This window comes from Varanus komodoensis, unplaced genomic scaffold (genome assembly GCF_004798865.1).
Source record: "Varanus komodoensis strain SLA01 unplaced genomic scaffold, ASM479886v1 scaffold42, whole genome shotgun sequence".
Lineage (NCBI taxonomy): Eukaryota > Metazoa > Chordata > Lepidosauria > Squamata > Varanidae > Varanus > Varanus komodoensis.
In genome coordinates, this window is record NW_025335972.1 from 3,632,897 (window position 1) to 3,659,889 (window position 26,993).

The 26,993-nt window shown below is 46.1% G+C and overlaps 1 protein-coding gene across 1 annotated transcript; it reads left to right on the forward strand.

The window, feature by feature from the left end:
* Positions 1 to 1,464: 1,464 nt before the first annotated feature.
* LOC123029962 (ceramide kinase-like) lies at positions 1,465 to 26,570 on the forward strand. The gene is made up of 13 exons (XM_044443431.1): positions 1,465 to 1,582; positions 16,387 to 16,494; positions 17,542 to 17,667; positions 18,576 to 18,704; positions 18,843 to 18,906; positions 20,239 to 20,384; positions 20,953 to 21,027; positions 21,481 to 21,633; positions 22,374 to 22,479; positions 22,572 to 22,654; positions 24,428 to 24,627; positions 25,911 to 26,107; positions 26,507 to 26,570. The coding sequence occupies exons 1-13, from the start codon at positions 1,465 to 1,467 to the stop codon at positions 26,568 to 26,570; spliced, it is 1,569 nt and encodes a 522-aa protein (XP_044299366.1).
* The last annotated feature ends 423 nt before the right edge of the window (positions 26,571 to 26,993 follow it).

Here is a 26,993-nt window from a genome sequence, read left to right on the forward strand (position 1 = left end):
AGCTGAGACTCCTGAGGGGAAAAGGAAATTGCCAAACAGATAAGAGAGGCATCCAGATCCCTTCTCCCACAGAGTGCTTGGAGGCAAATTGAAATAACTCTCTCATGATGAGAAAGCCATTTGAAGCAGGCCGTCTTGTTGGTTAGGCCTTTATGATAACTCTAGTGCCAAGACTCACAAAACAGGGTCAACTCTGTTGGTTCCAGAATTCCCATGAAGTGTCTTGCTGTTGGGGATGGCAGGCTGAGACCCTAATCAGAAGTAATTTTCTCCATTTTTTTTTAAATTCTTGTTTGGAAACCTGATGGACAGGCAGCCATACAAAGGAGGCAGATTTGGCCCAATGGCCTCCACTTGAAGTCTCTAAATATTGGTTCTAGGAGGTTGGCTGCTAGTGGAACCATCAAGCACCAACAGCCATCAATTCCCAACTCCTTCAGGTGCAGCTTTTCAGGAGGTCCACATGCCAGAACAGAGATAACATCAGGTTCTTCCATTACCCCCCTTTCCCAATACATTTCCTGCCTTAATCTAGGCTTAATCTACCCTTAATCTATAGTTGGACTGCTTTATTGTCTTGTTATCAACCATTGCAATTAGGGGATCAGTTCTCAAATCTGGTCTACTTATCTGATAATTTCCTGGCAAAAACAAAGCTCTTCAACTTTAACCTTCCTGTATGCAATGAAAGGATCAATTCCCAAAAAGAACTGAGGAATCTATATGCAATATATAGAGACACACATATCAAATGGAGCAGAGAGTTATCAGGGAATGGAATGTTTACAAAGAGATTCCTTTCCTCTAGTGAAAAGGCTTTACCTTAGGATTATCAGAGAAGCTTCATAGTTCAATAAGATCTCTGATTCAAGTCCTATCATCGTCAGAAAAAAGAAAATAGCCAGACTGGAGAAAATTTCTGGGTGGAACACTGGAAAACTGTTGTTAATAATATACAGCATGCATGGCAGATATCTAACTTTCCCAGCTGGATGAAAATAAAAACGTGGTTTGGAAGCTGAGTGCTAACTGTGAAATCGGCTAAGAAAGTGCATTTTGGGGATACTTTTTTTCCTCCGCTAAGGAAAGCGCTCTGATCTTAGAATCAGTGTTGAAGATAAACTACTCTTCTTGAGAAGACCGCCAGGAACGATGGTTAAAAATAATAGTAATAAATATATGCATTTTCCCCTCTGGTGGATTGCAGGAGCCAAGGAACAGCAGAGAAATCTGGGGCCAGCTCCTGTCTTACAATTAGGCCGGTCTACAAATCTTCAGAAGTTCAGCGAGCGTCTGGGCGGGCTCTTCGGGCTTCTCCGCCCTGGGGAGGCGCAGCAGTAGCAGGTAAGAGCTCCCGGAGTGGAGAAGGTGGGAGAAAGAGAGGCGCAGTTCCTTTCCCGGCCGGCCGGCCGGCGCAGAAAGTGCAGCTGATCCTCCTCTTCCCCCGCTTTGAAAATCCAGGCCATGGGGGAGACCTTCCTGCGGTGTCCGCTGCGCACGCCGCGTGGCCCGTTTCTGGTGTCGCTCCCGCCGAATGGCGAGTTCCTGCAGGGCACTCCGGAGCAAGTTGGCCGGGCCAGTGGTGAGTCCCTGCCGCTATCCCGTCCCGTTGCGCGTTCAGTGGAGCTAGAAGCGCGCTCCCGCGACCTCCCGGCGTCCATAGTGCGCCGCCTGGGATTCGAAGCGCGTGCCTGGGGACCCTGCTCCACATCGACTGCCTTGGGAGGAGCCCCTTTCCAGATCTGAATGCGAGTTGCGGGAGCCTCCGCCTTCAGGGTTCGTTCCACGGCCTCTCCAGGAGTGGTGTCTCTGCGCACGGGCTGAATGCAAATTGCTCGCCTCCGTAGTTGGCATGCTTGCGCATCGTGCTCAGCCATGATGGCTTTCGCACGTTCTGTCTGTGGAGTTGAGGCAACTTCGGATAAGGCAAAAAGAGTCAAACATGCACGCATTCTAGGGTCCATCAGCAAAATGGGCAGTGAGGTCAGTACAAGGGAAGAGAGCCTGGCAGCCCTTTGCAGATTTCTCAATCTGTGAGGGGGCCAAGCTGTGGCTACAGCGCAGGGCTGTTATACTGGATTACTGCAATGTGTTCTGCGGGGAGGTTCCACGAGCCTGAGGCCAGAAGCTGCAGCTGGTGCAGGATTCAGTGGTCCGGCTGCTGAAAGAGGCTGCCAGTAAGCTACCGGCTACGTTTAAGGGATTAAGGTATAATGTTATAAAGAACGTGGCCCTGGGTCACCCTAGGGAGTGCCTCACCCCTCACGAACTTACACTTTATGCTCTTCATCAAAGGAAGCCCTTCGGTGGGTGCCCCATGTTCCTCAGGTTCACCCCAGCAGTCCTTAAAGTGGAGCATTAAGAGTCACAGCTCCCATCCTTTAGAATACAAATGCCTGGTGTTCATTATGTAGCCCCGGCAGAGCCGGCAAGCCTTTTCACAAACTTCCTGAAATGTGACCCAGCCAACTGTGGCCTGTAGTGCACAGTAGTGTGTGTAGTTTTGCCACTATTTAGCCTGTGCCATTTATTGTTAAAGTTTTCCATACTGATGACATTGTACATTCATTGTGCTGATAACTGTGCGAAGCAGGACATAAACCTGGGCCATAACTAAATAAATGATATAATTTGGGTTTGCTGGCAATTTTGCTCTTACCTTATAGCAGGTCAGACAAGCTGTCCTTCTAGAGCAGTGGTTTTCAACTTCCTGTTGGTCCGTGGGGGTGGGGGGTGCATCACCTCTTCCTCGGTTGGCATTGCATTCATAGGCAGTGCGCTGGTTCCACGGGAGGACCAGGGAGGGGAGAGACAACCCAGTGGGAGCCAACTGAGAGCCATGCCATGCCAATTGCAGTATTTTGTTCTCTTTTTTTCGGCTTTTCTGTTTCTTGGTTTCTCATTGTTTTGGAGAATTTATTTTTATGGTATTGTGTTTGGACAATATACAGAACACTGTATTATGTGTATGGTGATTTTTGTTTCTGCCTCAGTGGTCCCGGAGATGGTTTTCCTGTTTTTGCCAGTCCCCAGCTGTGGAAAGGTTGAAAACCCACTGCTAGAGGAGCAGTGCTTACTCAGACTCCCAAATGCCTCAGATTCCCATTAGTTGCTGTTGAATCCTCTCGGGGGGGGGGGGACCCTCGAGATATTCAGCATGGGAGGGATTGAACGTCGGACCTTCTGCATGAACTGTACTGCTGGGAGACAGTTCCGTGGCCAGCACCCCCTTCCTCCACTTGCTTGGCTCCCTGCTTGGATGTCTTTGATACTGACTGCTAAAGAGGATGCCAGGCTAAATCACTAGGTCATGCTGGGCATGAAAAGACAGCAGTTGTCCATCCTAGCGTTAAGACCAAAGAGAGTGCACAAGCGGAGAGCAGCAGAGGGCTGCCACCCAGATGACCTTTGCACAATAAGTCATCCACCAAATGGGACTACTTTGAAAGGTTGCTGAGACCTTAGGTGCCTCAGTGCTTTGAATTTTTCTCTTAAGTTTTTCTCTTTCATTTCCTGCATCTCACACAATCCAAGTGAGAAAAATACAAAACCAAATATGAAAATAGCTCACTTCCAGTTGTACTTCCAGATGGAGGAGGGCTCCTTGTACTAGCAATTAGAAGTCATTATGCAGCTGTTATATCTTTTACTCCTTAATGGTTTTTCTGTGGGCAGGGGATAAGAAGCAGTAGAAAACAAGGGATGATCACAAGTGGAAGACAATAACAATATCTCCATAAGCCTTGGTGGGTGTGACAGAATGATGCCAATTTGATGCCAAGTTCTTAATCTGAACTTTTAGCTATTTCTCTTAATTTTTTAAAATCATGTTTACGTCATCAAAGGTCAGACTTCATAGCTAGAGATTTACGCAAAGTATGTTCACACATTTGCTACTGGATATCATCTGGAAACTAATCAGTTATGTATTGTGGCAGTCTTGGACATAAAATTAGAATTGCTAAAACAAGTTTCTTCTACTTTGTACAAAATTAGCCATTGAGTAAATGCTTTATTTGATCTTAAGAATGTGGACAATCACATTATAAAGAAGTATTCCTATCCATTTGGGGAAGGGAGCAGTTGAGAAGAAATGTGTTTTTGACAAAATATCTAGAAAATTCATAGCTCTCAAACCATAATTAATCGTTGTTTCTATTATTAAGCCATTCTCCCAAAATTACAAGCTTTGTGGTCCCCACCAAAGAAAAAGCACCTAATCACATAAGCACTGCCACAAAAAATTCAGGATATGTTTCCCTTTCCCCCTTTTTAAATATTGAAATAGGACCATTTCTCAATATAACCGAGATATACAACCTCAGTCCTGTGAACCCAGACAAGCCTGCCAGTGTCCCAATGACCATATCCTACCTGCTCTCCCCTAATCATCACTTGGTAGTTTTCTAGCCTTTCCCATTCCAAAGGGTCGAGAGCTTTTCTGAAATTAAATGCAGTTGTTAGGTTTGGCAGCCAAGCTTAAAAAAAGCAAATTATTCAAGGAAATTAGTCATTAAACACAGAGACACACTCATCATGAAAACAAAATGAACACTGGAGTGATTGAAAGAGAATGCAAGCTAAGTGCTTCTGGATCAGGCCAAGCATCCAGCACCTCTGAGAAGTTAATGAGTCATGAAAGCAATTGCCCTTCCCCATAGCTTGTTCCTGGTATAGTGCATCTGAACACTGTGGCTCTGGTTAGCATTGATAAAGCAGGCTTTTCAAATAGAAATGAATAGTCTAATTTCTAATCAGTGTCAGCAACACTAACAAGAAAGAACAAAAGTGGCTGAGACCACAAAAGAAGTGTTTATTTAAAGGAACAGTGGTTCTGAAAATGTTTAGAACTGGACTTCAGATACTGGGCAGGCCAGTGCTGCAGCTGCATTTCAGGATGAGAACAACCTAATCCCTGCAATTTAAGTCTCCAAAAAAGAGAAGCAAATAAATGGAGAACACGCTACTAGAACAGGCCAACAAGAATATTGTCTGGATGACCAATGAGAAAGTTATTGCACAAGGAATGACACTTTCAGAAAAGAGGGTTACTGTGGAAACAATCTTGGGATGCTTCCCAACAAGGCTTCTTCTGTGCCCTGCCTCTTTCACATAATTTTAGGTAGGGGAGGAATGTCTTTTTCCCTTTTAGCCTGTAAACTGCATATACACTTTTGTGGTTGAGGAGTTAAAAATAAACTGTAGTTGTGCAGCTGTAGAGGAGCCCAATGAGAACAGTACTGCTCACCTCAGCCAGCAGGGCCTCCTGAGCCTCTATGCAGCATTTTGAGGGGCTGATGTGGGAAGAAGGAGGCGGATAAATCCATTTTTCTCTCCCTCTGAAGCATGTTTTGTATAAACAAATTTAAAAGCTCATAATTTTGTCTTTCAAAAGACTGCAAACCAAATGAACTGTCCCTCCCTTACTTCATGCACCCAGGCTGAGTACAGGCCTAGATTTAACCCAATCATAGTAACAATTGTTGATTAATTGTAATATTGACTACTTGCGCCTAGCTAATGACTGCACCATCCATTAAATGCACCTAGTCTTGGTTAATATTTGCCCAGCTTTTGCCAATAAAAAGGGTGGATTATATCCATGCATAGAACCAAACTAACTTCCTCACCTGGGTTAATAATTTAACTTGGTTGAATATGGAAAGAATGCATACGCAGGCTAGAATAATTAAAGGCAACATAGGGTCAGGAGGTACATGTGTATATGTGCGTATTTGAACTCACTGAGTGAAAAGCAATGAGTGAAGCCCATTAGAGCTTATCAGGAGTTTGATTTTATTTCAGTGGGGCTTGCTTGACCAGGAGAGACTGTGCCCTTGGCTTGTATTTTATAAAAAAATAAACCTAGTTAAGCCACCCATGTCAGTATATTGACTTTCTATCCTTTATTAAGCCAGTAGATTTCTGTGGTAACTTCTCACGTGCTAATTCTCATTTAGAGGAGGGTAGTGATTATTTACGTGCTTATAGCTGATATTTAAATACTGCCTTATTTGCTTTTTAAAAAATCAAGATGGTGCACGCAGCAGTGTGAATCAGTAACACTTTAAAAATGCAATCCTATGTAAGTTTAGACAGAAAAAACTCCCACAGCTCCCAGCATGCCATAGAACTACACACTAGGTTATAAAAAAATAAGAACATTTAAACCACTGGCATTAAAACTCTTTCAGGCCACATTCAATTTTATAGAATTTCTTCAGGACCACATTCCAGTGGTGAGTGGGGGCAAAATATGAAAAATGTTTTAGCTTAAAACTCTGACTGCCAGTAAGTAAGCCTTAAAAGGGGAATTTCTACTTTTTTAAATGGGAAGAAACATGCAAAAACTGGGAATCCATCATATGATTATTGGTGGGAGGCAAGGAGAAGGTGGCATTGCTATATGGGGATTCTCAGACTGTCAAATTGGGAACTCCTGTGGAGCAGATGTGACCCTCAGGCTTGAAGTCCTGCAGTCCCATTTTAAAGCAGTAAAACATTAGATTAAAGGCTGAATTATAAACATGTCTTCATACCCTTTCTAAAAGCCAAGAGAGTGGTAGTTCTTGAGGAAGTATATTCTAAAGCTCAGGAACAACACAGGAGAAAGCTCATTTCCTTGGGTAACAGTGCTCTCAAAAGGGCCTCTCCTGCAGATCTCAGTACTCAAGCAGGCTCATAACGAATTAGTCAGCCCCTTGAATATCCCTTGTGTATCCTGCATTTTAATAGATGACATGTTGGACAGGCACTCAGGGGTCCTGTGAATCTCACTGGGTGACTTTGGGTCTGTCACTAACTCCCAGCCTAAGTTGCCTCACAGGATTCTTGCGAAGAATCCTGTGAGCATTATTCCCATAAAATAAAATGGGGAAATGGAGCATTATTCCCATGTCATGGATGAGGAACTAAGCAGTGGCTGGAGGCCACAGTACCAGTATCCACTCCAGATTTCAGGAGCTCTCTGGGGTGCTGAAACTATTTTGGGGATATGCTTCAGAACCATGGATCACTCCTCAGAAGTTCAGACTGAAACCTGGAGTGGATACACCATGCCACTGACACTGGAGTATCTGTTCTCCACAATAATGGTTTGCCTTACGTTACCCTGTAAAGTTGTGGAAGAGATGGGAGCTGAACTGAGAGATTTCCTAACATTCACCCACCAAAACATTTTCTCAATCTGTGAATGGGAAAAAGCAACAGCAAGTTCCCAGTTGCTCAGTACTAACTTCCAAGAGAGTACATGAATGAAACAGCACTTGGCCTATACCAGCATTATCCATCATGCCACAGGAGCACCCTTTACAGATATAAAGCACTGAAAAGTTTTACAGCAGGGGTGTAGAGCCTTTTTCAGCCTGGGGTCCCCATTCCATTTTGGAGAAGCTGTAATGGGCCACTTGATGGTGAGAGGGGAGATCAAATGGCAAAGTGGCCAGGGCCAAAATATCCTCAATACCAGCATGTTTTAGCTTGAAGTTTTTACTGCAGGAAACTTAGGAGATACATTTCAACTTATTTAGAATGGGGGAAAAACCTGCACAAACCCAGGAAACCACCAAACATGCAATAATGATCAGGGAGGCTAAGGTGGGAGGGGGGCAGTAGAAGGGGACACCGTCCTCCAGAGAACCCAGGAGGGCAAGACTGGAAACCCAGTCTTGAAGTGCAACATCCCTGACACACATAAGATTGCCACCTTTAAGTGGGAGTTAAAGATGTTTCCCTTCTGACAGCCTTTCCCAGATTAGTTATCTTGCCAGTTTTATTTAATATGTAGTTTTTAGTCAATTTTAATCACCGTTGGCTTTAATTTCTTATAAACCATCCAGAGCCTATGGGAATGGAGTGGTATATTCTCTGCCTCTCTCTCTCTCTCTGCATATTGTAGCTTGGTTAAGGTACAATCCTATGCATTTTTAGACAGAAAAATTCTAAAAAGTCTTACACTTCCCAGCTGGATGTTGTAGGGCCTTTTTGATCTTGACATGCATAGAATTGTGCCCTTAGAGATACAACTTCTCATCTTTAAATGTGTGTATGTGTGTCTGCATCTGTATATTTCCATTCTTTTAGTCCACTCTAAAACTTTGTCTCTCTTTTGCATTCTACCTGCCCCGGAGTTCACCCTGGTGATGAAAAGAAACAATTCAAGGGGTCCCCTGCAGGAGGTGCTGGTCCAGTTCACTGCACTAAGTGTGCAATCCTTTGCATATTTAAACAGGAAAACATCCAGCAGTTCCTAGCATTCCCCATCCACTATGTCTAAACGTGCATAGGATGGAACCCGAAGGGTCACACTAGCCTCCTGGCATTAATATTTCTTAACATGTGAGTGGAGCAGGTCAGTTGTCCTCACTAACAAAGATAATGTAACTGACCTAACAAGACTAGGAAGTTGAAGTATTCTATTCTTCTCACTGTAGCTGCTCTTCTGGCTTTCCAGCCAGAAACCAGGATTGCTTTTAGTGTCTTGATCTTAAACCTTTCCCTTTCCCTCTTTTTTAATGCAAGTGTTGTCTGGTCAGGAGATTATATCAAGAAAGGATTTTGTCTGTTTGTGAAAGAGCTGAGTACAGTGGGTTTGCAGTTAGTCCTGCATGGGGTGGGGATGTGTGATGACTTATCAGAGGCCTCATATAAGTTTCGCTTCATTCCTGTGGGAAAATCAAACACTGTGTTTGTCAACCACTGTATTGGGAGGGAGATTGGCTTGACAGTGAGATCTCCTGGAGGGGCACAAGCTCTGGCTTCTGTTCCTCCTTGAAGTACATGGACCGCCACCCCCATGCTCTAATCATCTCTTCCACACAGTTTCTTGTTGCTAGTCACGAAGTCGTGTCCGACTCATCGCGACCCCATGGACAACATTCCTCCAGACCTTCCTATCCTCCACCATCCCTCAGAGTCCATCCAAGCCCACACCCACTGCCCCAGTGACTCTATCTTATCCACCTCATTCTCTGCTGTCCCCTTCCTCTTTTGCTGTCAACCATTCCCAGCATTAGGCTCTTCTCCAGGGAGACCTTCCTTCTCATTAGGTGACCAAAGTATTTGAGTTTCATCTTCAGTATCTGGCCTTCTAAAGAGCAACCAGGGTTGTTCTCCTCTAAGACCGACTGGTTTGATCTCCTTGCAGTCCAAGGGACTCGCAGGAGTCTTCTCCAGCACCACAATTCAAAGGCCTCAATCCTTTGGCACTCAGCCTTCCTTATGGTCCAGCTTTCACAGCCATACATTGCAACTGGGAAAACCATAGCCTTGACTATACGCACTTTTGTCGGCAGGGTGATGTCTCTGCTTTTTAGTATGCTGACTAGATTTGCCATAGCTTTCCTCCCCTGGAGCAAGCATCTGTTAATTTCTTGGCTGCAGTCCCCGTCTGCAGTGATCTTAAACATAGAAACAGAGCGAGTCAGAATGGGTCTCCCGGGCCATCTAGTCTGACCCCTGGCTCCAGCCGACTCCGCTCACAACATGCCCACCATGTGCATGTCCAGCCTATCTTTGAAAACCTTCACCAATGGGGCCTCAGGAAGAGGAAGCCCAGGAAGATAAAATCTGTCACTACCTCATTTTCTTCCCCATCTATTTGCCAGGAAGTGATAGGACCAGATGCCATAATCTTAGTTTTCTTAATGTTGAGTTTCCAGCCAACTTTTGCGCTCTCCTCCTTCACCCACATCAAGAGGCTCTTTCGTTCCTCTTCACTTTCTGCCATTAGAGTAGTGGGATCATCTGCATATCTGAGGTTGTTGATATTTCTCCCAGCAATCTTAATTCCAATTTGTGATTCATTTAGCCCCGCCTTTCTCATGATGTCCTCTGCATGTAAGTTAAATAGGCAGGGCAACAGTATACAGCCTTGCCAAACTCCTTTCTCAATTATGAACCAATCAGTGGTTCCGAGTCCAGTTCTCACTGTTGCTTCTTGACCCACATACAGGATTCTCAAGAACTTGCCACAATTTGTTGTGATCCACACAATCAAGGGCTTTAGCATAGTCAATGAAGCAGAAATGTTTTTCTGGAACTCCCTAGCTTTCTCCATGATCCAGTGTATGTTGGCAATTGATCTCTAGTTCCTCTGCCTCTTCAAAATCCTGCCTGTACTTCTGGTAGCTTTTCTCCATCCTTTGCTTTGAGATCAGGGGACTGGGGACATGCAGCAGGTTGAGCACTAGAAGCTGGGACTTCAAGAGGGCCAACTTTGGCCAACTAAAGGCCAGACTGGGGAAAGTCTCCTGGGATAGGTTACTGGAAGGTAAGCGAGTTGAGGAGGGGTGGATGGCACTCAAAGGGGAGGTTTTGGAGGTACAAGCCTTGACAATACCTCTAGTTAGTAAGGTGGGGAGGCGGAGGAGAGTGCTGCCATGGATGCAAAAGGAAGTGGTTAGAGGAATTAGACGAAAGAGGAATCTCTGTAGGAAATGGGTACTGGGGCAAATAGACAAAAGGGTACACTGGGAAGAGGCAGCCCGTTGCAGAAGGATTCTTCGCAAGGCAAAGGCTGATTACGAGCTGAGACTTGCCAAGAATATCAAGAGCAACAAAAATGGCTTCTTTCAGCATGTAAATAGGAAGAGGAAGGGGGGACAAGTGGTGGGACCACTAAATAAAGAGGAAGGAGATCCAGTGACTGATATGAGGGAACAGGCACAGATGCTAAATGACTATTCTCCCCAAAGCAGGACGGGGGATATCCGCATGGGAGATTAGATGAGGCTGGGGACTTAGGGGCACAGATTAGAGTCACCCCCCTTGAAGTCGAGGGGCTCCTCAGGGCATTGGGCATTACAAAGGTGCCAGGCCCTGATGGGTTACACCCAAGAGTACTTAGAGAGTTGGCAGGGGTTCTCTCATGCCCTCTGGCCTTCATTTTTGAGGCCTCGTGGAGAACAGGTGAAGTTCCAGAGGACTGGAGGGTAGCATCAGTGGTCCCAATTTTCAAAAAGGATTGTAGAAGGGACATGGGGAATTACAGACCTGTTAGCCTTACGTTCATTGTAGGAAAAACAATGGAAAGGCTCATAATAGAGAGAGATCTAGTGATGCTAGATAGGGAAGGGAGACTGACAGCCACACAACACGGCTTCTGCAAAAACAGGTCCTGCCAGACAAACCTTGTGGAATTCTATGGCAAGGTTTCGAGATGACTAGACGGAGGGGATGCAGTGGATGTGGTATACCTGGATTTCAGCAAGGCCTTTGACAAAGTGCCCCATGATATCCTGGTGGAGAAACTGAGGAGTTTTGGGATACACCAAAGCACTGTCCGGTGGATTAGGGCATGGTTGACTGACCGAAAGTAGAAGGTAACCATTAGAGGGAATCATCGGGATGGCGGCCAGTGACAAGCAGGGTCCTTCAGGGCTCTGTCCTGGGGCCGATCCTGTTTAATCTTTTCATTAATGACATGGAAGAAGGGGTGAACAGTCTGCTGATCAAATTCGCAGACGACACTAAAACTGGAGCAGTGGCCACAACTGAGGAGCAGGTACTCCAGATCCAAAAGGATCTGGACAGACTATGGAAGTGGGCAGGAGACAACAGGATGGCGTTCAGTGTGGATAAGTGCAAGGTCTTGCACTTGGGGCACAGGAATAGCTGTCATAAGTACAGGTTAGGTGACAAGTGGCTGGAGAGCAGCACTTGTGAAAGGGACCTCGGGGTGCTGGTTGACTGCAGGCTAGACATGAGTCAGCAGTGTGATGCGGTAGTCAAGAGGGCAAATGCTACCCTTGGTTGCATAGCCAGAAGTGTGGCTTCTAGATCAAGAGAGGTATTACTACCACTCTATACGACTCTGGTGCGCCCGCAACTGGAGTATTGTGCTCAGTTTTGGGCCCCTCATTACAGAAAGGATATAGCCAGGTTAGAGTCAGTGTAGTGTAGGGCCACAAGGTTGGTGGCTGGTTTGCAGGGGATGCTATATGAGGATAGACTGAGGGAACTAGGTCTCCTCAGCCTGGAGAAGAGGAGACTCAGAGGGGATATGTTGGCGACATACAGGTATGTGAAGGGATGTCACATGGAGATGGGTAGAGACCTGTTCTCCCCTGCAGAGGAAGGCAGGACGTGCTCCAACGGAGCAAAGCTCAGGGAGCCAAGGTTTCATTTAGATGCCAGGAAGAATTTCCTGACAGTTGGGACCCTGAGGGTGTGGAATGGGCTTCCATGAGAGGTTGTTGAGGCCCCATCGGTGCAGGTGTTCAAAGATAGGCTGGACATGCCCATGGTGGGCATGTCATGAGCGGAGCCGGCTAGTGCCGGAGGTCAGACTAGATGGCCTGGGAGGCCCCTTCTGACTCACTCTGTTTCTATGTTTCTGGTAGTTCTTGGTCCACATACTGCTGGAGCCAAGCTTGTAGGATTTTGAGCATAACTTTGCTAGCATGTGAAATGAGTGCAATGGTGCAGTAGTTTGAACATTCTTTGGCATTGCCCTTCTTTGGGATCCAAATGTAAGCTGACCTTTTCCAATCCTGTGGCCACTGTTGAGTTTTCCAAATTTGTTGGCATATTGAGTGTAGCACTTTAACTGCATCATTTTTTAGGATTTTGAATAGCTCAGCTGGAATACTGTTGCTTCCACAAGCTTTGTTGTTGCTCAGACTTCCTAAGGCCCATTTGACTTCACATTCCGGGATGTCTGGCTCGAGGTCAGTGACCACCCCATCGTGGTTATCAGGGACGTTAAGCTCTTTCTTGTATAGTTCTTCTGTGTAATCTTGCCACCTCTTCTTAATCTCTTCTGCCTCTGTTAAGTCCCTGCCATTTTGGTCCTTTATCATGCCCGTCTTTGCATGAAACGTTCCCTTCATATCTCCAGTTTTCTTGAAGAGATCTCTGGTCCTCTCTATTGTTTTCTTCTATTTCTTTGCACTGTTCATTGAAGAAGGCATTCTTCTCTCTTCTAGCTATTCTCTGAAATTCTGCATTCAATTGGGTGTATCTTTCTCTTTCTCCCTTGCCTTTCGCTTCCCTTCTTTCCTCAGTTATTTGTAAAGCTTCCACAGACAGCCATTTTGCTTTCTTACATTTCTTTTTCTTTGGGATGGTGCTACCTCTTGTACAATGTTGCAAACCTCCGTCCATAGTTCTTCAGGCACTCTATCAGATCTAATTCCTTAAATCTATTTGTCACCTCTACTGTATATTCATCAGGGATATGATTTAGGTCATACCTGAGTGGCCTAATGCTTTTCCCTACTTTCTTCCGGTTAAGCCTAAATTTTGCAACAAGAAGTTCATGATCTGAGCCGCAGTCAGCTCCTGGTCTTGTTTTTACTGACTGTATAGAGCTTCTCCATCTTTGGCTGCAGAGCACATAGTTAATCTGATTTCTGTGTTGACCATCTGGTGAGGTCCATGTGTGGAGTCGTCTCTTGGGTTGTTGGAAAAGAGTGTTTGCTATGACCATTGTATTCTCTTGACAAAATTCTGCCAGCCTTTGCCCTGCTTCATGTTGTCCTCCAAGGCCAAACTTGCCTGTTATTCTAGTTATCTTTTGGCTTCCTACTTTAGCATTCCAATCCCCCATGATGATAAGGACATCATTTTTTGATGTTAATTCTAGAAGGTGTTGTAGGCCTTCATAGAACCAGTCAACTTCAACCTGTTCAGCACCGGTGGTTGGGGCATAGACTACTGTGATGTTGAATGGTTTGCCTTGGATTCGAACTGAGATCATTCTGTCATTTTGGAGATTGTATCCCAGTACTGCTTTTCCTACTCTTTTATTGACTATGAAGGCTGCTCATTTCTTCTGAGGAATTCTTGCCCGCGGTAGTATACCTGATGGTCATCTGAATTAAATTCACCCATTCCTGTCCATTTTAGTTCACTGATTCCTAAGATGTCAATGTTCAGTCTTGTCATCTCTTGTTTAACCACATCCAGCTTGCCTTGATTCATGGATCTTACATTCCAGGTTCCTATGGAGTATAGATCTTTGCAGCATAGGACTTTCCTTTCACTACCAGATACATCAGCAACTGAGTGTCCTTTCGGCTTCAACCCAGTTGCTTCATTCTTTCTGGTGCTACTAGTACTAGCCCTCTGCTCTTCCCCAGTAGCATATTGGGCACCTTCCGACCTGAGGAGTTCATCTTCCGGCATCTTATCTTTTTGCCTTTTGGTACTGTCCATGGGGTTTTCATGGCAAGGATACTGGAGTGGGTTGCCATTTCCCTCTCCAGTGGATCACGTTTTGTCAGAGCTCTCTGCTATGACCTGTCCCTCTTGGGTGGCCCTGCACGGCATGGCTCATAGCTTCATTGCGCTACGCAAGCCCCTTCGCCATGACAAGGCAGTGATCCATGAAGGGGACACAGTTTCTTAGTACTGCATAAATTCAGAGGAGATCCTGAACATACCTAAAATGTTGGTTGACACAAGGCTGTCTGCTTTATATGAGTCATTATCTCACAATCTTCTGCACTGAACATGGACATTTCTGACCATTTTGGGAGTCAGATATTCCTTGTGTTCAGATAGATAGCATTATGGAAGAGAAATGGAAAGAAAAGCATGCATTCTACTTTGTTGGAAAATGGCATATGGGTAGGGTGGTACCTTTTAGAAAGAAGTTTGTGTTGACCCAGCATGAAAGAAGATGGTGTTATGCCCCTTATTTGAAACAATTTAGGATACACCTGATTATTTTAGCTTAGTCAAGAAGCATCAGTGCAAGGTTACACATAAAGAGGAAACTGCCTGATCCTGAGCCAGGCCCCTTGGTCTATCCAGCCCAGTCATGTTGACACTGACTGGCAGTTGCAGCTCTCCAGGGTTTCAGGCTGGAGCTTTTCCTGCCCTGTCTAGAGATCCTGTCCTTCTTGTGGCTGCTTTGACTGTCCAGGTCAAAGCTGATTTCAAGATTAGGGATGGGAGGCTGCCAAGGGACTGCAGCCCAGCAGGACTGCACTGATGAAAGCCCCCTGCATTGCTGCTGCTCCTGGCTAGGGCACCCTGTTTGTTCTCCTGCCTCTTGGTCTGGGCCAGACAACGCTGGGGGAGGTGAGAAAGGAGAGCAGGAGCTGCACAGTCTGCGTGCTCTCTGCTTCCTTGCCTGTGTTGCAAGCAGGTGGAATTACTGACTGGAAGTAAGTGCACTGACAGAACGTGGCAGGAAGGCAGGCAGGCTCCCTGCCCAAGGGGGGGGCCCGCTGATAATGTCTTGTGCAAGGGGGCTCCAAATCCTGCGCTTCCTTTTCTCAAAGAAAAGGGCTGTAAGGACAGACAGGCCTTCCCTCTGTGACTCTGGTGATCAAAGCAGAGCATTGTCCTAGCAGGCAGTTGCATAAAACGGAAACCTGGCCCCAGGCTGACCCCAGAGCTATTGCTCATGGTACACATACTCTGCTCAAGGCGGGGTGGGGGGCAGACACCCCAATGTGGAGGCAAAGAGCATGAGTGGGCTGCAGGAATGGCTTTGAATGTTTGCCTTGCGGTAGAGGGGCTTGAGTTCAAAGAGGAAACGTCTCCTGGGCAGTCATCCATACGTGGCCAGTTCTCCGTAGTTTCTGTCACGTCCTCAGCTTCCCCTGCAGCAAAGAGGGCACTGAGGCCACCCTAACTGGTTATTCTCGTTCAGGCCTCATCCTCCAGGCTGATCCACAGTGGCGGCACCTGCTCAGTTAGAGAAGGCTGCCTTTGCTTAGCACTTCATGGGCCTTTGGCCTGACCAGAACTTTCATCCTCTGGGTTAGTTGCTGAAGCTATGTAGTGTGTTCCAATTCCCTATTTTCTATAAACAGATCACTAAACAAAAAGAAAAGGTGGAAGACTTTGGGTAAAGGTCACACTACACATGCGTGACACTCCCTTTTTCCAGGAAGATGCTGTTACCTCATAAAAGGGAAATATTCTGCACATGCTCAGACACATTTTTCCTTAAGTTACTGAAAGGTGCAATCTTGTGCAAATTTAGACAGTCCAAATGGTCTAAATTTTCCACACGCTGGGAGCTGTAGGCTCTTTTCTGTCTAAATTTGCATGGGATTGTGCCCTAAGGCTCCTTTCTAATTTACAAATATCCCTATATGTTAACATATACAAATGAATTTCCTGTTTTTTGGCAATTTTTAATGGTCACCTACTTTCATGTAACCCCTTGCTTATTTAGAATGACCATTTGAGGCACAAGCAAACATGAATTGTGAGCAAGCAGTTGAAGGACCCAAAGGGATATATGTTAAAGAGCTTAGAGGTTAGACGCTGGTTCTTGGGAGCAAGTCAGAAGGTGAAGCAACTGCTTATTAATCCTTCAGATACTCCTTGCTCAGTTCAAAGCATGCCCTTTCTGTAAAACTCGTGGCTGATGATAGCACTGAAGACCTTTGGGTAACACATCTCTCCTTCTCCTTTCCCTCCTAGACCCTGCATTCTGCATTCCTGTCCAGGAAATGGTTGCTGTGAGGCTTGGAGCAGCCAGTGAGGCAAAGAAGGTCTTGGGCCCCATAGAGAATGAAAACTGCTTCACTGGTGAGCAGGATGGCTCAACTCAAGCTATTTCATGTTATTGTGTGGCCAGTTGGAAACACAAAATTCGGCCTTAAAAATCAAATAGTAAAGTTCAATCTTAGGCAGAATTCCCCATGGTGGAGTACACTTCCAGGGGCAGCTGTGGGATCTGCTTCCTTATTCAGTTCAGGGTTATGATAGGCTGGGGATTCTTAATGTCAGATAAGCTGTTGCAGGACAAGGGCTGCTTGAATAAATTTCCCACTATTCTCCTTCCAGCTCTGGAGTGCAATAAATCTGGTAGCCGCTATGGTCGCTGACCACCTGACCTTTCATTTATTTAAAGTTTCAAGTCCTCACACACAGAGTTGTGTTTCTGCATAATATGAAATGACGCTGTAGAAATATGTCTGCAGTTTAGAAGTAAGACCACCAGCATCAAGGAGATGGAATCTGAAGGAGAAAAAGGAAGTGAGGATGAGGAAGAGGGGACCGAGTCAGAATGTTGGAGAGGCAGGGAGAGCATAGAAGACATTGCAACTGTTTTGTAAGAAACTGACTTAATAAGGCACACGGGTTAAATGAAGTCAGGAGCAGCTGCTTGGATTACATAAATAGTGTTGCATGAAGCAGGTGGGATTTCCCTGAGCCATACAAATTTTACTGCAATGCTCTAAACAAGCCACGTTTCTTGATTTGGGTCCTCATCCCTCAGTAGAACTGGTGATGGCCAAGGGCATTTGAGAGAAGATGTGCAGCATCCAAATACTCTTTCCTGAAACCATGACTAGGACACTCAGCAAGTATTACTCCAAAACTGAGAAAGTGAGAAACATTTTTGCACATGAAGCCAAATGAACATGCACACATGCGTCTTTCCTGGTGCAACATGTGCAATCAACGTGGAGTCCTACACTGAGCGGGGCTTTGGATCTGATGGCCCTCTGGCCCCTTCCAGCTCTGCTCTTCTATGATTCAAGCAGGGCCCTTCCTGATCCCATCCCTAGCCTGACTGTCCATCATTCTTTCACTCACTCTGTCAATCATGCCCCTCTTTCTCTTTTCCAGTGTTTTTTGTACAGCGGGGAAAGCAAGAGTGTTGGAGCCTGGGAGAGCTAGAGTTCACCGCCCCGCCTGCCTCACAGCTGGCATTACGCTGGGTCAATGCACTGCAGATCTGGATTCATCTCCACGGTCAGCCCCTTGAGTGGCTGGGAGGAGTGGGTGGTGGTGGTGGTTGAGCAGTACAGCTGGGCCAAAGCTGGTGCTTTCCTTTCCATGGAAACCCAGGGAGTAGGGCATGGTTGCCATGACAAAGGCAGGCCCAGCATCTGAGAGGGCACTGCTTAATTGCCAAAAGCTGCTGAAGCCTCCCTAATTGCATGTAGAGTGGGGGTATGATCAGACAAGGACAGGGAAGGTCTCTTTACATGTGCTCAGAGGCACCCTTTATTTTCATTTCAGAGTACTGGTGTCATGCGTACCTTTCTGGGCACCCACCCCTACTGTTTTTTAATTTATTTCTTAATTTTTTTAATCAAACTTTTTTTAAAATAGGGAGGCAGGCTGCTGCAAAGTGAAGTGCTGTTCCCTACTACCATCTTTATCGGCTTCAAAAGTGTGAAAACTGTGCTTTGGAGCCGACACCCCATTCCTGCCTTGTATCTAGGTGTTTGAGCAAGTTTCTTTCCCTTTGGTCTCACCAGTTTGCCTTATGGAAAATTAGTGTTTTGTGATCAGCCCTGTCTACCTGGCAGCCATTTTGTGAATGTGTAAAATGTTTGTTTGGCAGCCATTTTGTGAGAGCTCCCATGATACTCTCAAAATGTCCACCAACTGAATGGTTGGGGACCTCTGCAGTAGTGCAGTAGGCTCTGTACTGGCCATGAAAATAAGTTCTGAAACTCCCCGGTGCTTTTAATCAACTCTTCAGCCCTGTAACACTTCACGCTGAGAAACGGAGGCTCCCTATACGGAAGCAACATACCTCTGAACACCGGAGAGTGCCACTGGAGAGATTATTTCCTTGTCCTGAACATGACCCCCAGGTGGAGAAACCGGGTACTTGACCAGGTGAACCTTTTCTCCCTGCTCTGCTCCAGGTGTTACCCGACCCAAGAGCCTCCTTGCCTTCATCAACCCCTTTGGGGGGCGCAAGCAGGCTGTGGAGATCTACCGAAGTCAGGTGGCCCCACTCTTTGCCCTGGCTGGGATCTATGTTCAAGTTGTAGGTGAGTCTTTTTTCCATCCTTCTCCTCCTCCTCCCTCACCGTTCCAATGTGGGCCTCTCCTCTGTCCCGGTAGTATGCTTTTCTCAGCCCGTCCTTCCTTGCAGTCCTGTAATGAGGGCTTCCTCTTCCCTCCCCTAGAGACTTGCCATGCCAAGGAGGCTCGTGACTACATCCTGCAGCAAGACCTGTGTGACTTCGATGGGTAAGTGACTTCTCATAGGCGTTTGCCTGCATCTCCTCCCCTGCCCTCCAGTGGCCTCTGGCTGCACATTCAGCACGCCTACTTGGGCTTCAAGCAGACTGCAGGAATCCTACAGAAAGGTGCTTGCAGGCCAGATACCTTCAGGTACCTCAAAGGATGCCATGCCAGGGCTGGTGTCAAAGGTAGGCATTGGGGGGCATCTGCCAAGGAACTCCACTTCACTGGGGGCCTGCTGATAAGCCCCTCTCCCAACTTGTGTCTCTTCACCATTGTAACCTGCTTGTTCACCTGCCTCTCCCTTTAACCCAGGTAACAATGCTGGTCAGAAGGCAGTACAAGGGGTGGCCTCACTCCCTTTCCCACAAGCAAGCAGGTGGAAGCTGTGAGCAAGAATAGGAGGGGGAGTGGAAGCCACATTGGAGGGAGCAGGCAGAGACAGAGAGCTGGAAGGTCTAGGCTTGCCCAAGGCCCTCAGGAACGGGAATCTTACACTACAAAGGGAGGGGGCAGACCCATCCATCCATCTCTTTCTCCAGGTTCTGTAGCCCACCTGAACAAGGGGGAAACATTACCCACCTCCAAATGCTGGGCTTTGAGCCTGCCATATCTAGGCTAATGTTGTCTGAAACCTGCAATACTGCATAAAATGAAAGTGTAGTCGTCACAACTTTGCACCTTCAAATACAGTGAATTGTGGATTTGCGATATTGCTGGAGCTGTCATCTGTTAGTGCGGATGGCAATAACAAACACCAAAGAAAAGTCAGCTATTCCTGACAACTTTTTCCAAAAGGCAACTTTCATAGATATTGGTGGGATTTATCTTATAAAAGTGAAAGGATTGCTATTATATTGGCTGCTTGCTCCTAATCATGGTGGGACATGTATATTCCTGAACCTATTTACAAATTAAGATTATATTTTATAACATCCAGTAAGAAATTGCAAATATTTTGACTATAACCAGGACTTTAAAAACTAAGTCAAGACTTAAGACTTCTACCTAGTTTTGCTTTTTATGTAAAAGCTGCAGCTTGTAAAATTATTAAAACATACAGAATGGTCTGATTCATCCATAAGATGACCTCATTGTGTGAATTTTTGAAATCTGGGTTGCCATAATGTGTGAACCATTGATCGTTAAACCCAACCAATTCAAAAATAGAATCTGTAGTTTGTTCTCAACCCTTGCACGATTAAAGAACCACATGTTTCTGAGCATGTGGGAACTATCTTCTAAATTAGGTCTGGAAAGAGAGTCTTTAAAAATAGTCTACATTAGAGGCTGTTTTGGTGGCCAACTTAATCCATCTCATTTCTCCGTGCTCTGCAGGCTGTTAAGTGTGGGAGGTGACGGCACGTTCAACGAGCTGATGCATGCCTTGATTGAACGGACACAGAGAAAAGCAAGGGTCCATGAGGATGACATTGATGGAGAGCTCCTGCCTCCAAGACTTCGTATTGGCATCATACCTGCAGGTGAAGGCAGCAGTTCCAGGAGATCGGGACAGGGAGCTTCCTTTTCAGACTGTGAACGGTGGACATTTCATTTAATTCCATTTCTTTCATTTCTCTACCACCCAGTAGCCAAAGCTCTCAGGGCAGTTTACAACCATCAAAACCCTGAAAATAGAGTATAATAGCATAATATCAAGCAATTTGCAAACAAAAATATAAAGCATTTTTGCATAATCCACAATAGAAATCCAAGGGCCTGTTTAAAAAGTCTGTGCTGTCAAATGCCTTGCAGTAGAAGAAAGTCTTAACATGGTGTCCGAAATGACACCAAGTAGACTTGGTGGCACCAAGTGGACTTCACTGGAGAGGCCATCCAGTAATCAGGAGAATGCCCTCTCCCTTGGTGCCATCCCCCAAAACTCCCTTGGAGGAGGTTCTCAAAATAAGTCTTCTGAGGAAGTTGATAAGTTTATAGGCATGTTTGTGCTGGGATACGTGCCCACAGAAGCAGAGATGGCTAGAGGGTCAGGGTGGGAATGTCAGGTGTGTTTGGGCCGCCAGGCAATGTTGTCCTCCTTCTCTCCCCTAGGTTCTACGGACTGTATCTGCTTTGCAACGGTGGGAACAAATGACCCTGTCACCTCTGCTCTGCACATCATCATAGGTGCCTTTTCGTCACTCTTTACTCTGCTATTTCTCCCGACAGTGGACCAGGTGTTGTTGAGCTGCGGGTCCCATTAGTTCCAGCCAGCACAGCCAGGGTATGGAGGTCCTGCCTCAAAGCTGCAGCCGCCCCCTCCACTAAAGTGGAACAACTGAAGACCTCCTTTGACCCCTTCAAGACCTGTGAGTGAGGCTGGCAAGTGGGGCAGCAACATGGCTGTGCCTGCATGTATTTCTGGAAACCAGGCAGTGTTAGGGCTGGAGCAGACAGGTCTTTGTTGTAGTGCTCCAGTTCTTGCCGAGAAACGTAACACAGCTCTTATCTCCTTAGTTAAACCAGACGTTACCACCTTTTTTTTTTTTGCATGGACATTCACACCAAGAAAAGCATCACTGCAGCTGTGGAGGGAATAGCGTCTGGGTCCTGAGCAGTCCCTCTGTGCGTCTTTTCTAGGAGACAGTCAGCCCATGGATGTCTGCAGTATTTGGCACAATGGGAAGCTTCTGCGCTACTCGGTCTCCTTGGTTGGTTATGGCTTCTATGGTGATGTGGTGAGTGCCAGTGAGAAACACCGCTGGATGGGGCCAATGCGCTACACTTATGCAGGTATATGATGCTGAATAGCCTTTCCCAACTTGGTGCTCTCCAGGTGTGTTGGACTAGAACCCCCAGCATCTCCCAGCCAACCATATTGACTGGAGGATGCTGGGAGGTGGAATCCAAAATGTCTGGAAGGGACAAGGCTGGGGAAGGCTGAGTTTGGATTGCCTATAAAAATTACATAAAGTTAGCTGGGTGCACAAGGGATGGGGAGGGAGCATACAGTGAAAGGTGCAGAGCAAAATCCCCTTGGCAGGCAGGGAAGAGACCAGCGGCTTATCCCAGAGGTCAAGAACTGGCCTGGTCAGTAGAAGAATAAAAATTACTGCTTTATTACCCAAAAATGTACTCCATTGTATTATAACAATCTATATCAGCTTCCCCAAGCTTGATGCTCCCCAAAGACATCATACTACAGAGCTCACAGCATCCCTAGGCAGCACCCATGTGGGCTGGGAATAATTGGCATTGTAATTTAACCCCTATATAGCTCATCCAGGTTGAGGAAAATGGTAACCTGTCAAGGACTGGGGAAATAATTTTGAAAGCATGAATGACCTTTACATATGGGATGGTGCTTTTGGCGGTAAACATGATGGATGATTTACATAATGTAACTTTGCCCCCTTTTCCTTGGCCCAGTCTCTTTACTTAGGTAAGAACTGGGTTTTCCATCAGTTTTCCAGTTCTTCAGAATCTCCTTTCACACAGCTTTTCTTTATAACTTTCTGTGCCTTTCTCTCCAGGAGCCAAGGCAGTGCTCAACAACCGTAGCTATGAAGGCATGGTGGAGTTCCAGTTGGCAGGGACAAAGGAGTCCAGTCCGCGGGACCAGACCCGCTGCCGGGCAGGGTATGTCAGCAAACTGAAAGGAAGAACAGGGCAAAAATTTCCAGGACTGAAAAGGGAAATGCTGTAATCATAACACTGCTTCTCTCTTCCAGGTGCATGGTCTGTTCAGAATCTAGCAAAGATATTTTGGTTGGAAACAAGGAAGAAAAGCTGTCTAAGTCAGAGAAGCAAGCAGGTGAGAGAGGGAGATCTTGGGATTGAGCTGAGCAGGGCTGTGAAAGACAGGGTATTTTGGAAAGCTTTCATGGATAGGGTCTCTGTAAATCCAAAATAACTTCTCAGCATGTAACAGCAATTGTATCTGGAGGACAATGGAGGGTGAAGAAAGTCAAAATTAGATTGCAAAATAAATTTCATTGTTTAGATGCATCATACTGTCCCAGCACCATTTTTATCCGAGCCCCCACCCCTTTAATTGTTTCAAATTGACTGGCAGACTGCAGCTCAGGGAACAGGTCAGGGTGGTGCTGGGTGTTTTGGGGGACAAAAATGTTCCAAGTACTTTGCCTACATTCACCTTGTTGTAATCATTACAGTAAGAAGCCCAAAGGGGCAACAAATAGTACCACCATCCCCCCGTTGAGGATGAGGAGTGCCAGTCTCAAGCTGCAAGCTGGTGGGGCATGCCGCGGTTTATTCTGAGCATTGCTTTGAGCTACACAAGGCTCTGGTGCTACACCCCCGTCCTGTGTGTGAATACCTCCCATAATTTTTTCAATGGCAAAAATAAAAATACGACAGTTCATATTTGCAGTTGCACCAAAAATTAGCATCCACATTTTTTTTACAACTGCAAAAACTGCCTAACTGCACATTAGAATAAACTCCGAGTCATGTATTAAAATAAGTGGGCAAGAAGGTACATCTCTGGATATTTAGAGGTTCAACTCTTGGAAACCCCATCTTGCAAGTGCAGTGGTCCAGCATGCTGAAAGATGAAATCCCAAACATTAGGAAATCTTTCTGCTTGCCCGTTCTAGAAGAACACCTAGTGAGTTAATGGCAGAAGGGGGATTCAAATGGATTTGCAATATAAGGTTCAATCTTATGTAAGTTTAGATAGAAAAACGGCCATGACTTCCAGCTTTCCCCAGCTACTTGTGCTGCCTAACTGTTTAGGACTGTGCCACCAGCACACCTGCAAACACGGCTGCCCAGATTCTCTGAACTTGGTGGATCATGGGCACCCGATGGAAGGCTGGAGTGTGATGTTCAGGATTGTCAGTGTAACAGAGGCAGAAGCATGGCCAAGATTCTTCAGATGGTGGTAGTCCTTGCTCTTCCCCTCCCTGCCTCCCCAGAATGTTCCCCCAGGCTGGCTCCAGAGATGGTCTTCTGTCTTTGGAACCCAGCCAGCATGAAAAGAACCACCTGTGGTAGGCTAATGGACTGTGCTGTCTTTAATCTCACACGTTAAGCGCTTAATAATCCAGGACTTAGCCCCAAAAATAGCTTTTAAATGCCAGGATTTGGTTACTGCTATTGTAGTAATAAAGGATGGGTCCTTGCCTCCACTTCTGAGTAACAAGGCGACAGGACTGTCAGAATTTTTTTTTGAAAATTTGATTTTTATTTTTTATAACACACAAAGAATAACGCATAAGATTTTGTCCCGTTTCCTTTAAAAGTTTATCTTGCAAAAATAAGTATCCCATCATACACAACTTTATTACCACTATTTTTTCAGGTCTCTTCCCAGCAAGCTTGTTGGCTGCCTGCTGGTTTATGACTTGGGAGTCTTTTGGAAGAAGTGAATTCCAGACGCCAGTAAACTGATCTTGGTTAAATATTCCCCTTAACATTCTACTATGCTGGATGAGGCCCTCCAGTAGAGTACTGTCAGGAGGAGAGCTATGTTCTGGACATTTCAGGCACGGTGTTCCAGCAGCTGCTAAGCCTTAGGAAGAATGGCCCAGGTTAAGCCTCTTTCTCCTTTTCCTTCCTGCAGGAGGTGAATGGCAGCAGGTTCAGGGCCGCTTCCTAGCTGTTAACTTGACCTGCATGAGCAGTGCCTGCCCCAAGAGCCCTGAAGGTCTCTCACCCTGTGCGCATCTGGCCGACGGAACTGCTGACCTGATCCTGGTGCACGAATGCTCTGTGCTGTCCTTCCTGAAGCATCTGACACGACACACCAATTGCTCGGACCAGGTGTGGGAAGCATTTTTGGAACAGGTTCCCCCTCCTCATTCTTCTCATCTCTCTCTACTGGGAGCAAAAAGGCCCTTATAGCCACATGGTGAAAGGAGAACTCAGTAAAAATAGGCACTTATTATTTTTGCTCCAGTGTAACCCTATCTGGCTTGTTGTAGGGTTCTCTTAAGCATCTTTTGGGGAAAGCTTTTAGGCCCCTCATAAAGGACTGAACTGGTCAGAATGTGTGGAAAGGGGCTTGAATAAGTTCAGTAGCAGGCTGTTAGAAACCATGTCTAAATGGCATCTGCTTGGACAGCTGCAAGCCCCTATCCTAGGCAAAAATGGGAAAGGGCATTTTTCCCTTTATATAATGTAGTGGGTAACATCCTGTACCAAGAGCTCCACCCTCTTTTTACCTCAGCTTGGGCCCAACATCCATTAGAGCACATGTTGCTGGACTGCAGCTTCTATCAGTCTTCAACTTTGGTTATGCTGGCTAAGACTGATGGGCATTGTGGTACCAAAATCCAGAGGGATACAGTGCCCTTTTCTTGCCGTGGAAACCAGCCTCTTTTTTATTATTATTAACTGGGAGCATTTTCAATGCATTCAAGTATCTGAGGCTACACAAGCTCATAGCGGGAACTTTGCTCTGCATGCCAGGGCTGCTAAAAGCTAGACTATAGCGTACACAGCATCATGACTCCTAGGCTTTCAAGCTTCCTTCCTCAAGGGGTATACTAGGCCCTTGCCCCTTTTCCCAGGGACAGTGAAACCACTATCTATTGCCATGCTTTTTGCAAGCATTATTTCTGCTGGATATATTCAACTATTTTTATGATGCTGTTATATTGTTCTCCTGTAGAAAACACATTTACTGCAGGAGAAAAATACATTATACATTTTAATCTTGCACATTACAAGGGATCAGAATATTCAAAACTGTATATAGAAAGTTTTACCTAGGTAAGTAAGAAAGTAAGTAACTGTGTTCTGGAGCCCAAGGCACAAGCTTTTATAAGGAGATGGTCCTAGGTTTCAGAAGAATGCCTCCTAGGCAGCAGCTTTGGGAAAGACTTCCTGTCTGAGAACTTGGAAGTGTGGAGTACTGGGCTGCAAAGACCAAAGGTATAAGGCAGCTTTGTATGAACTCGTACTGGTGCTACACTGTCTCTTTGATGGCTGCAGGGATGAGAAATTGGTTGAGATCCTAACTGCATACCCAACTTTAGAGGTACAGCAGGAAGGTTCCTTGTTAAAACAAAACAAAACAAAACCTCTTTAAATGCTTTCCTCAGTTTGACCTGCCCTTTGTGAGTGTCTACCGGGTCCGGGCTGTTCGTTTCACCTCCTCAAAAGCAAAGGACTGTGGGGATGCAGAGCTGGCTGTGCGAGAACACAAGGGACTGTGTGGGGGAACGTGCCAGGAACGACCTCCAGTCAGCTGCTGGACCTGTGATGGCGAGACTTTAAGCCATGCTGACATCAGCATTAGGTGCGTCTTCTGACTAGCTGGGACAAAGAATCCTTTGCAGGAAAGTAAGGAAGCAGATGAAGGTGGAATGCATAGCCTGGGAGCCTGTGGAAGATGCAGGCCTGTGCCTCCAGGCAGACCTCTGGGGACCTAAGTGTTAGAGCAATAAGCAGCAAACAGGGCACGTAGTCAGGAGGCCAGGGCTCAGAAGGCTTGATCTGGCCAGCAGGCCTGCTACAAAGGGGCTTGGGGCCTTCCAGGAAGTGTGGCCTAGAGCAAGTCCAAGCAGGTCAGGAGTCAAAGATGCTTATAGGGGGTGCTAGGAAGGAGAGTGGCTGGGTGGGATTCAAAGTGAGGATATTATACTACAGTTACTCTTCCTGCAGTGTTTCTACTCCCCTCTAACCTCTCTCTCCTCAGAGTACATGGGCGGCTCATTCATCTCTTTGCTCGTGGCATTGAACAGGCATCCTGCACATCATAGAGGCTTCCTGCTAACATGAAGGACAGCTGGAAGAGTAGAATAGCACGAACTGTAGCTCCAGCAGAAGACTGTGAGGCTTGGCCACTAGAGAGCCACAGCCTAAGCATCTTTCCAGGTGGACCCCGGCAGACCAAGCTTGGGGACCTGTGCCTGTGTGCACTGGTCCAGCTCCAGAAGGTATGTGATCAGAGGCCTGCTCCTCATGAATCTCAGCAATTGACTGAGGCTGCCATTTCCAAGTGGAGAACAGCAGCATCTACGATTGTATCTGTTGTGCAGATCTTACCTCGATGTCATCCTCATTCACCTTCATATCATACTGGTATGGAGTAGCTGGAATAAAAGAAGATCTAGCCCTTCGAAAGGCTCTTGGATTTTCAGAAAGAGAAAAAGCAAAACTCAACACCTTCAAACTCAGACTGC

What these genes read in the sequence shown, in the direction of transcription:
- LOC123029962 (XM_044443431.1), top strand. Translation starts at nt 1,465, where the DNA reads ATGGGGGAGACCTTCCTGCGGTGTCCGCTGCGCACGCCGCGTGGCCCG. An exon ending in GACCTGTGTGACTTCGATGG is followed by an intron (nt 18,907 to 20,238) that starts GTAAGTGACTTC and finishes CGTGCTCTGCAG; the next exon opens with GCTGTTAAGTGTGGGAGGTG. An exon ending in AATGCGCTACACTTATGCAG is followed by an intron (nt 21,634 to 22,373) that starts GTATATGATGCT and finishes CTTTCTCTCCAG; the next exon opens with GAGCCAAGGCAGTGCTCAAC.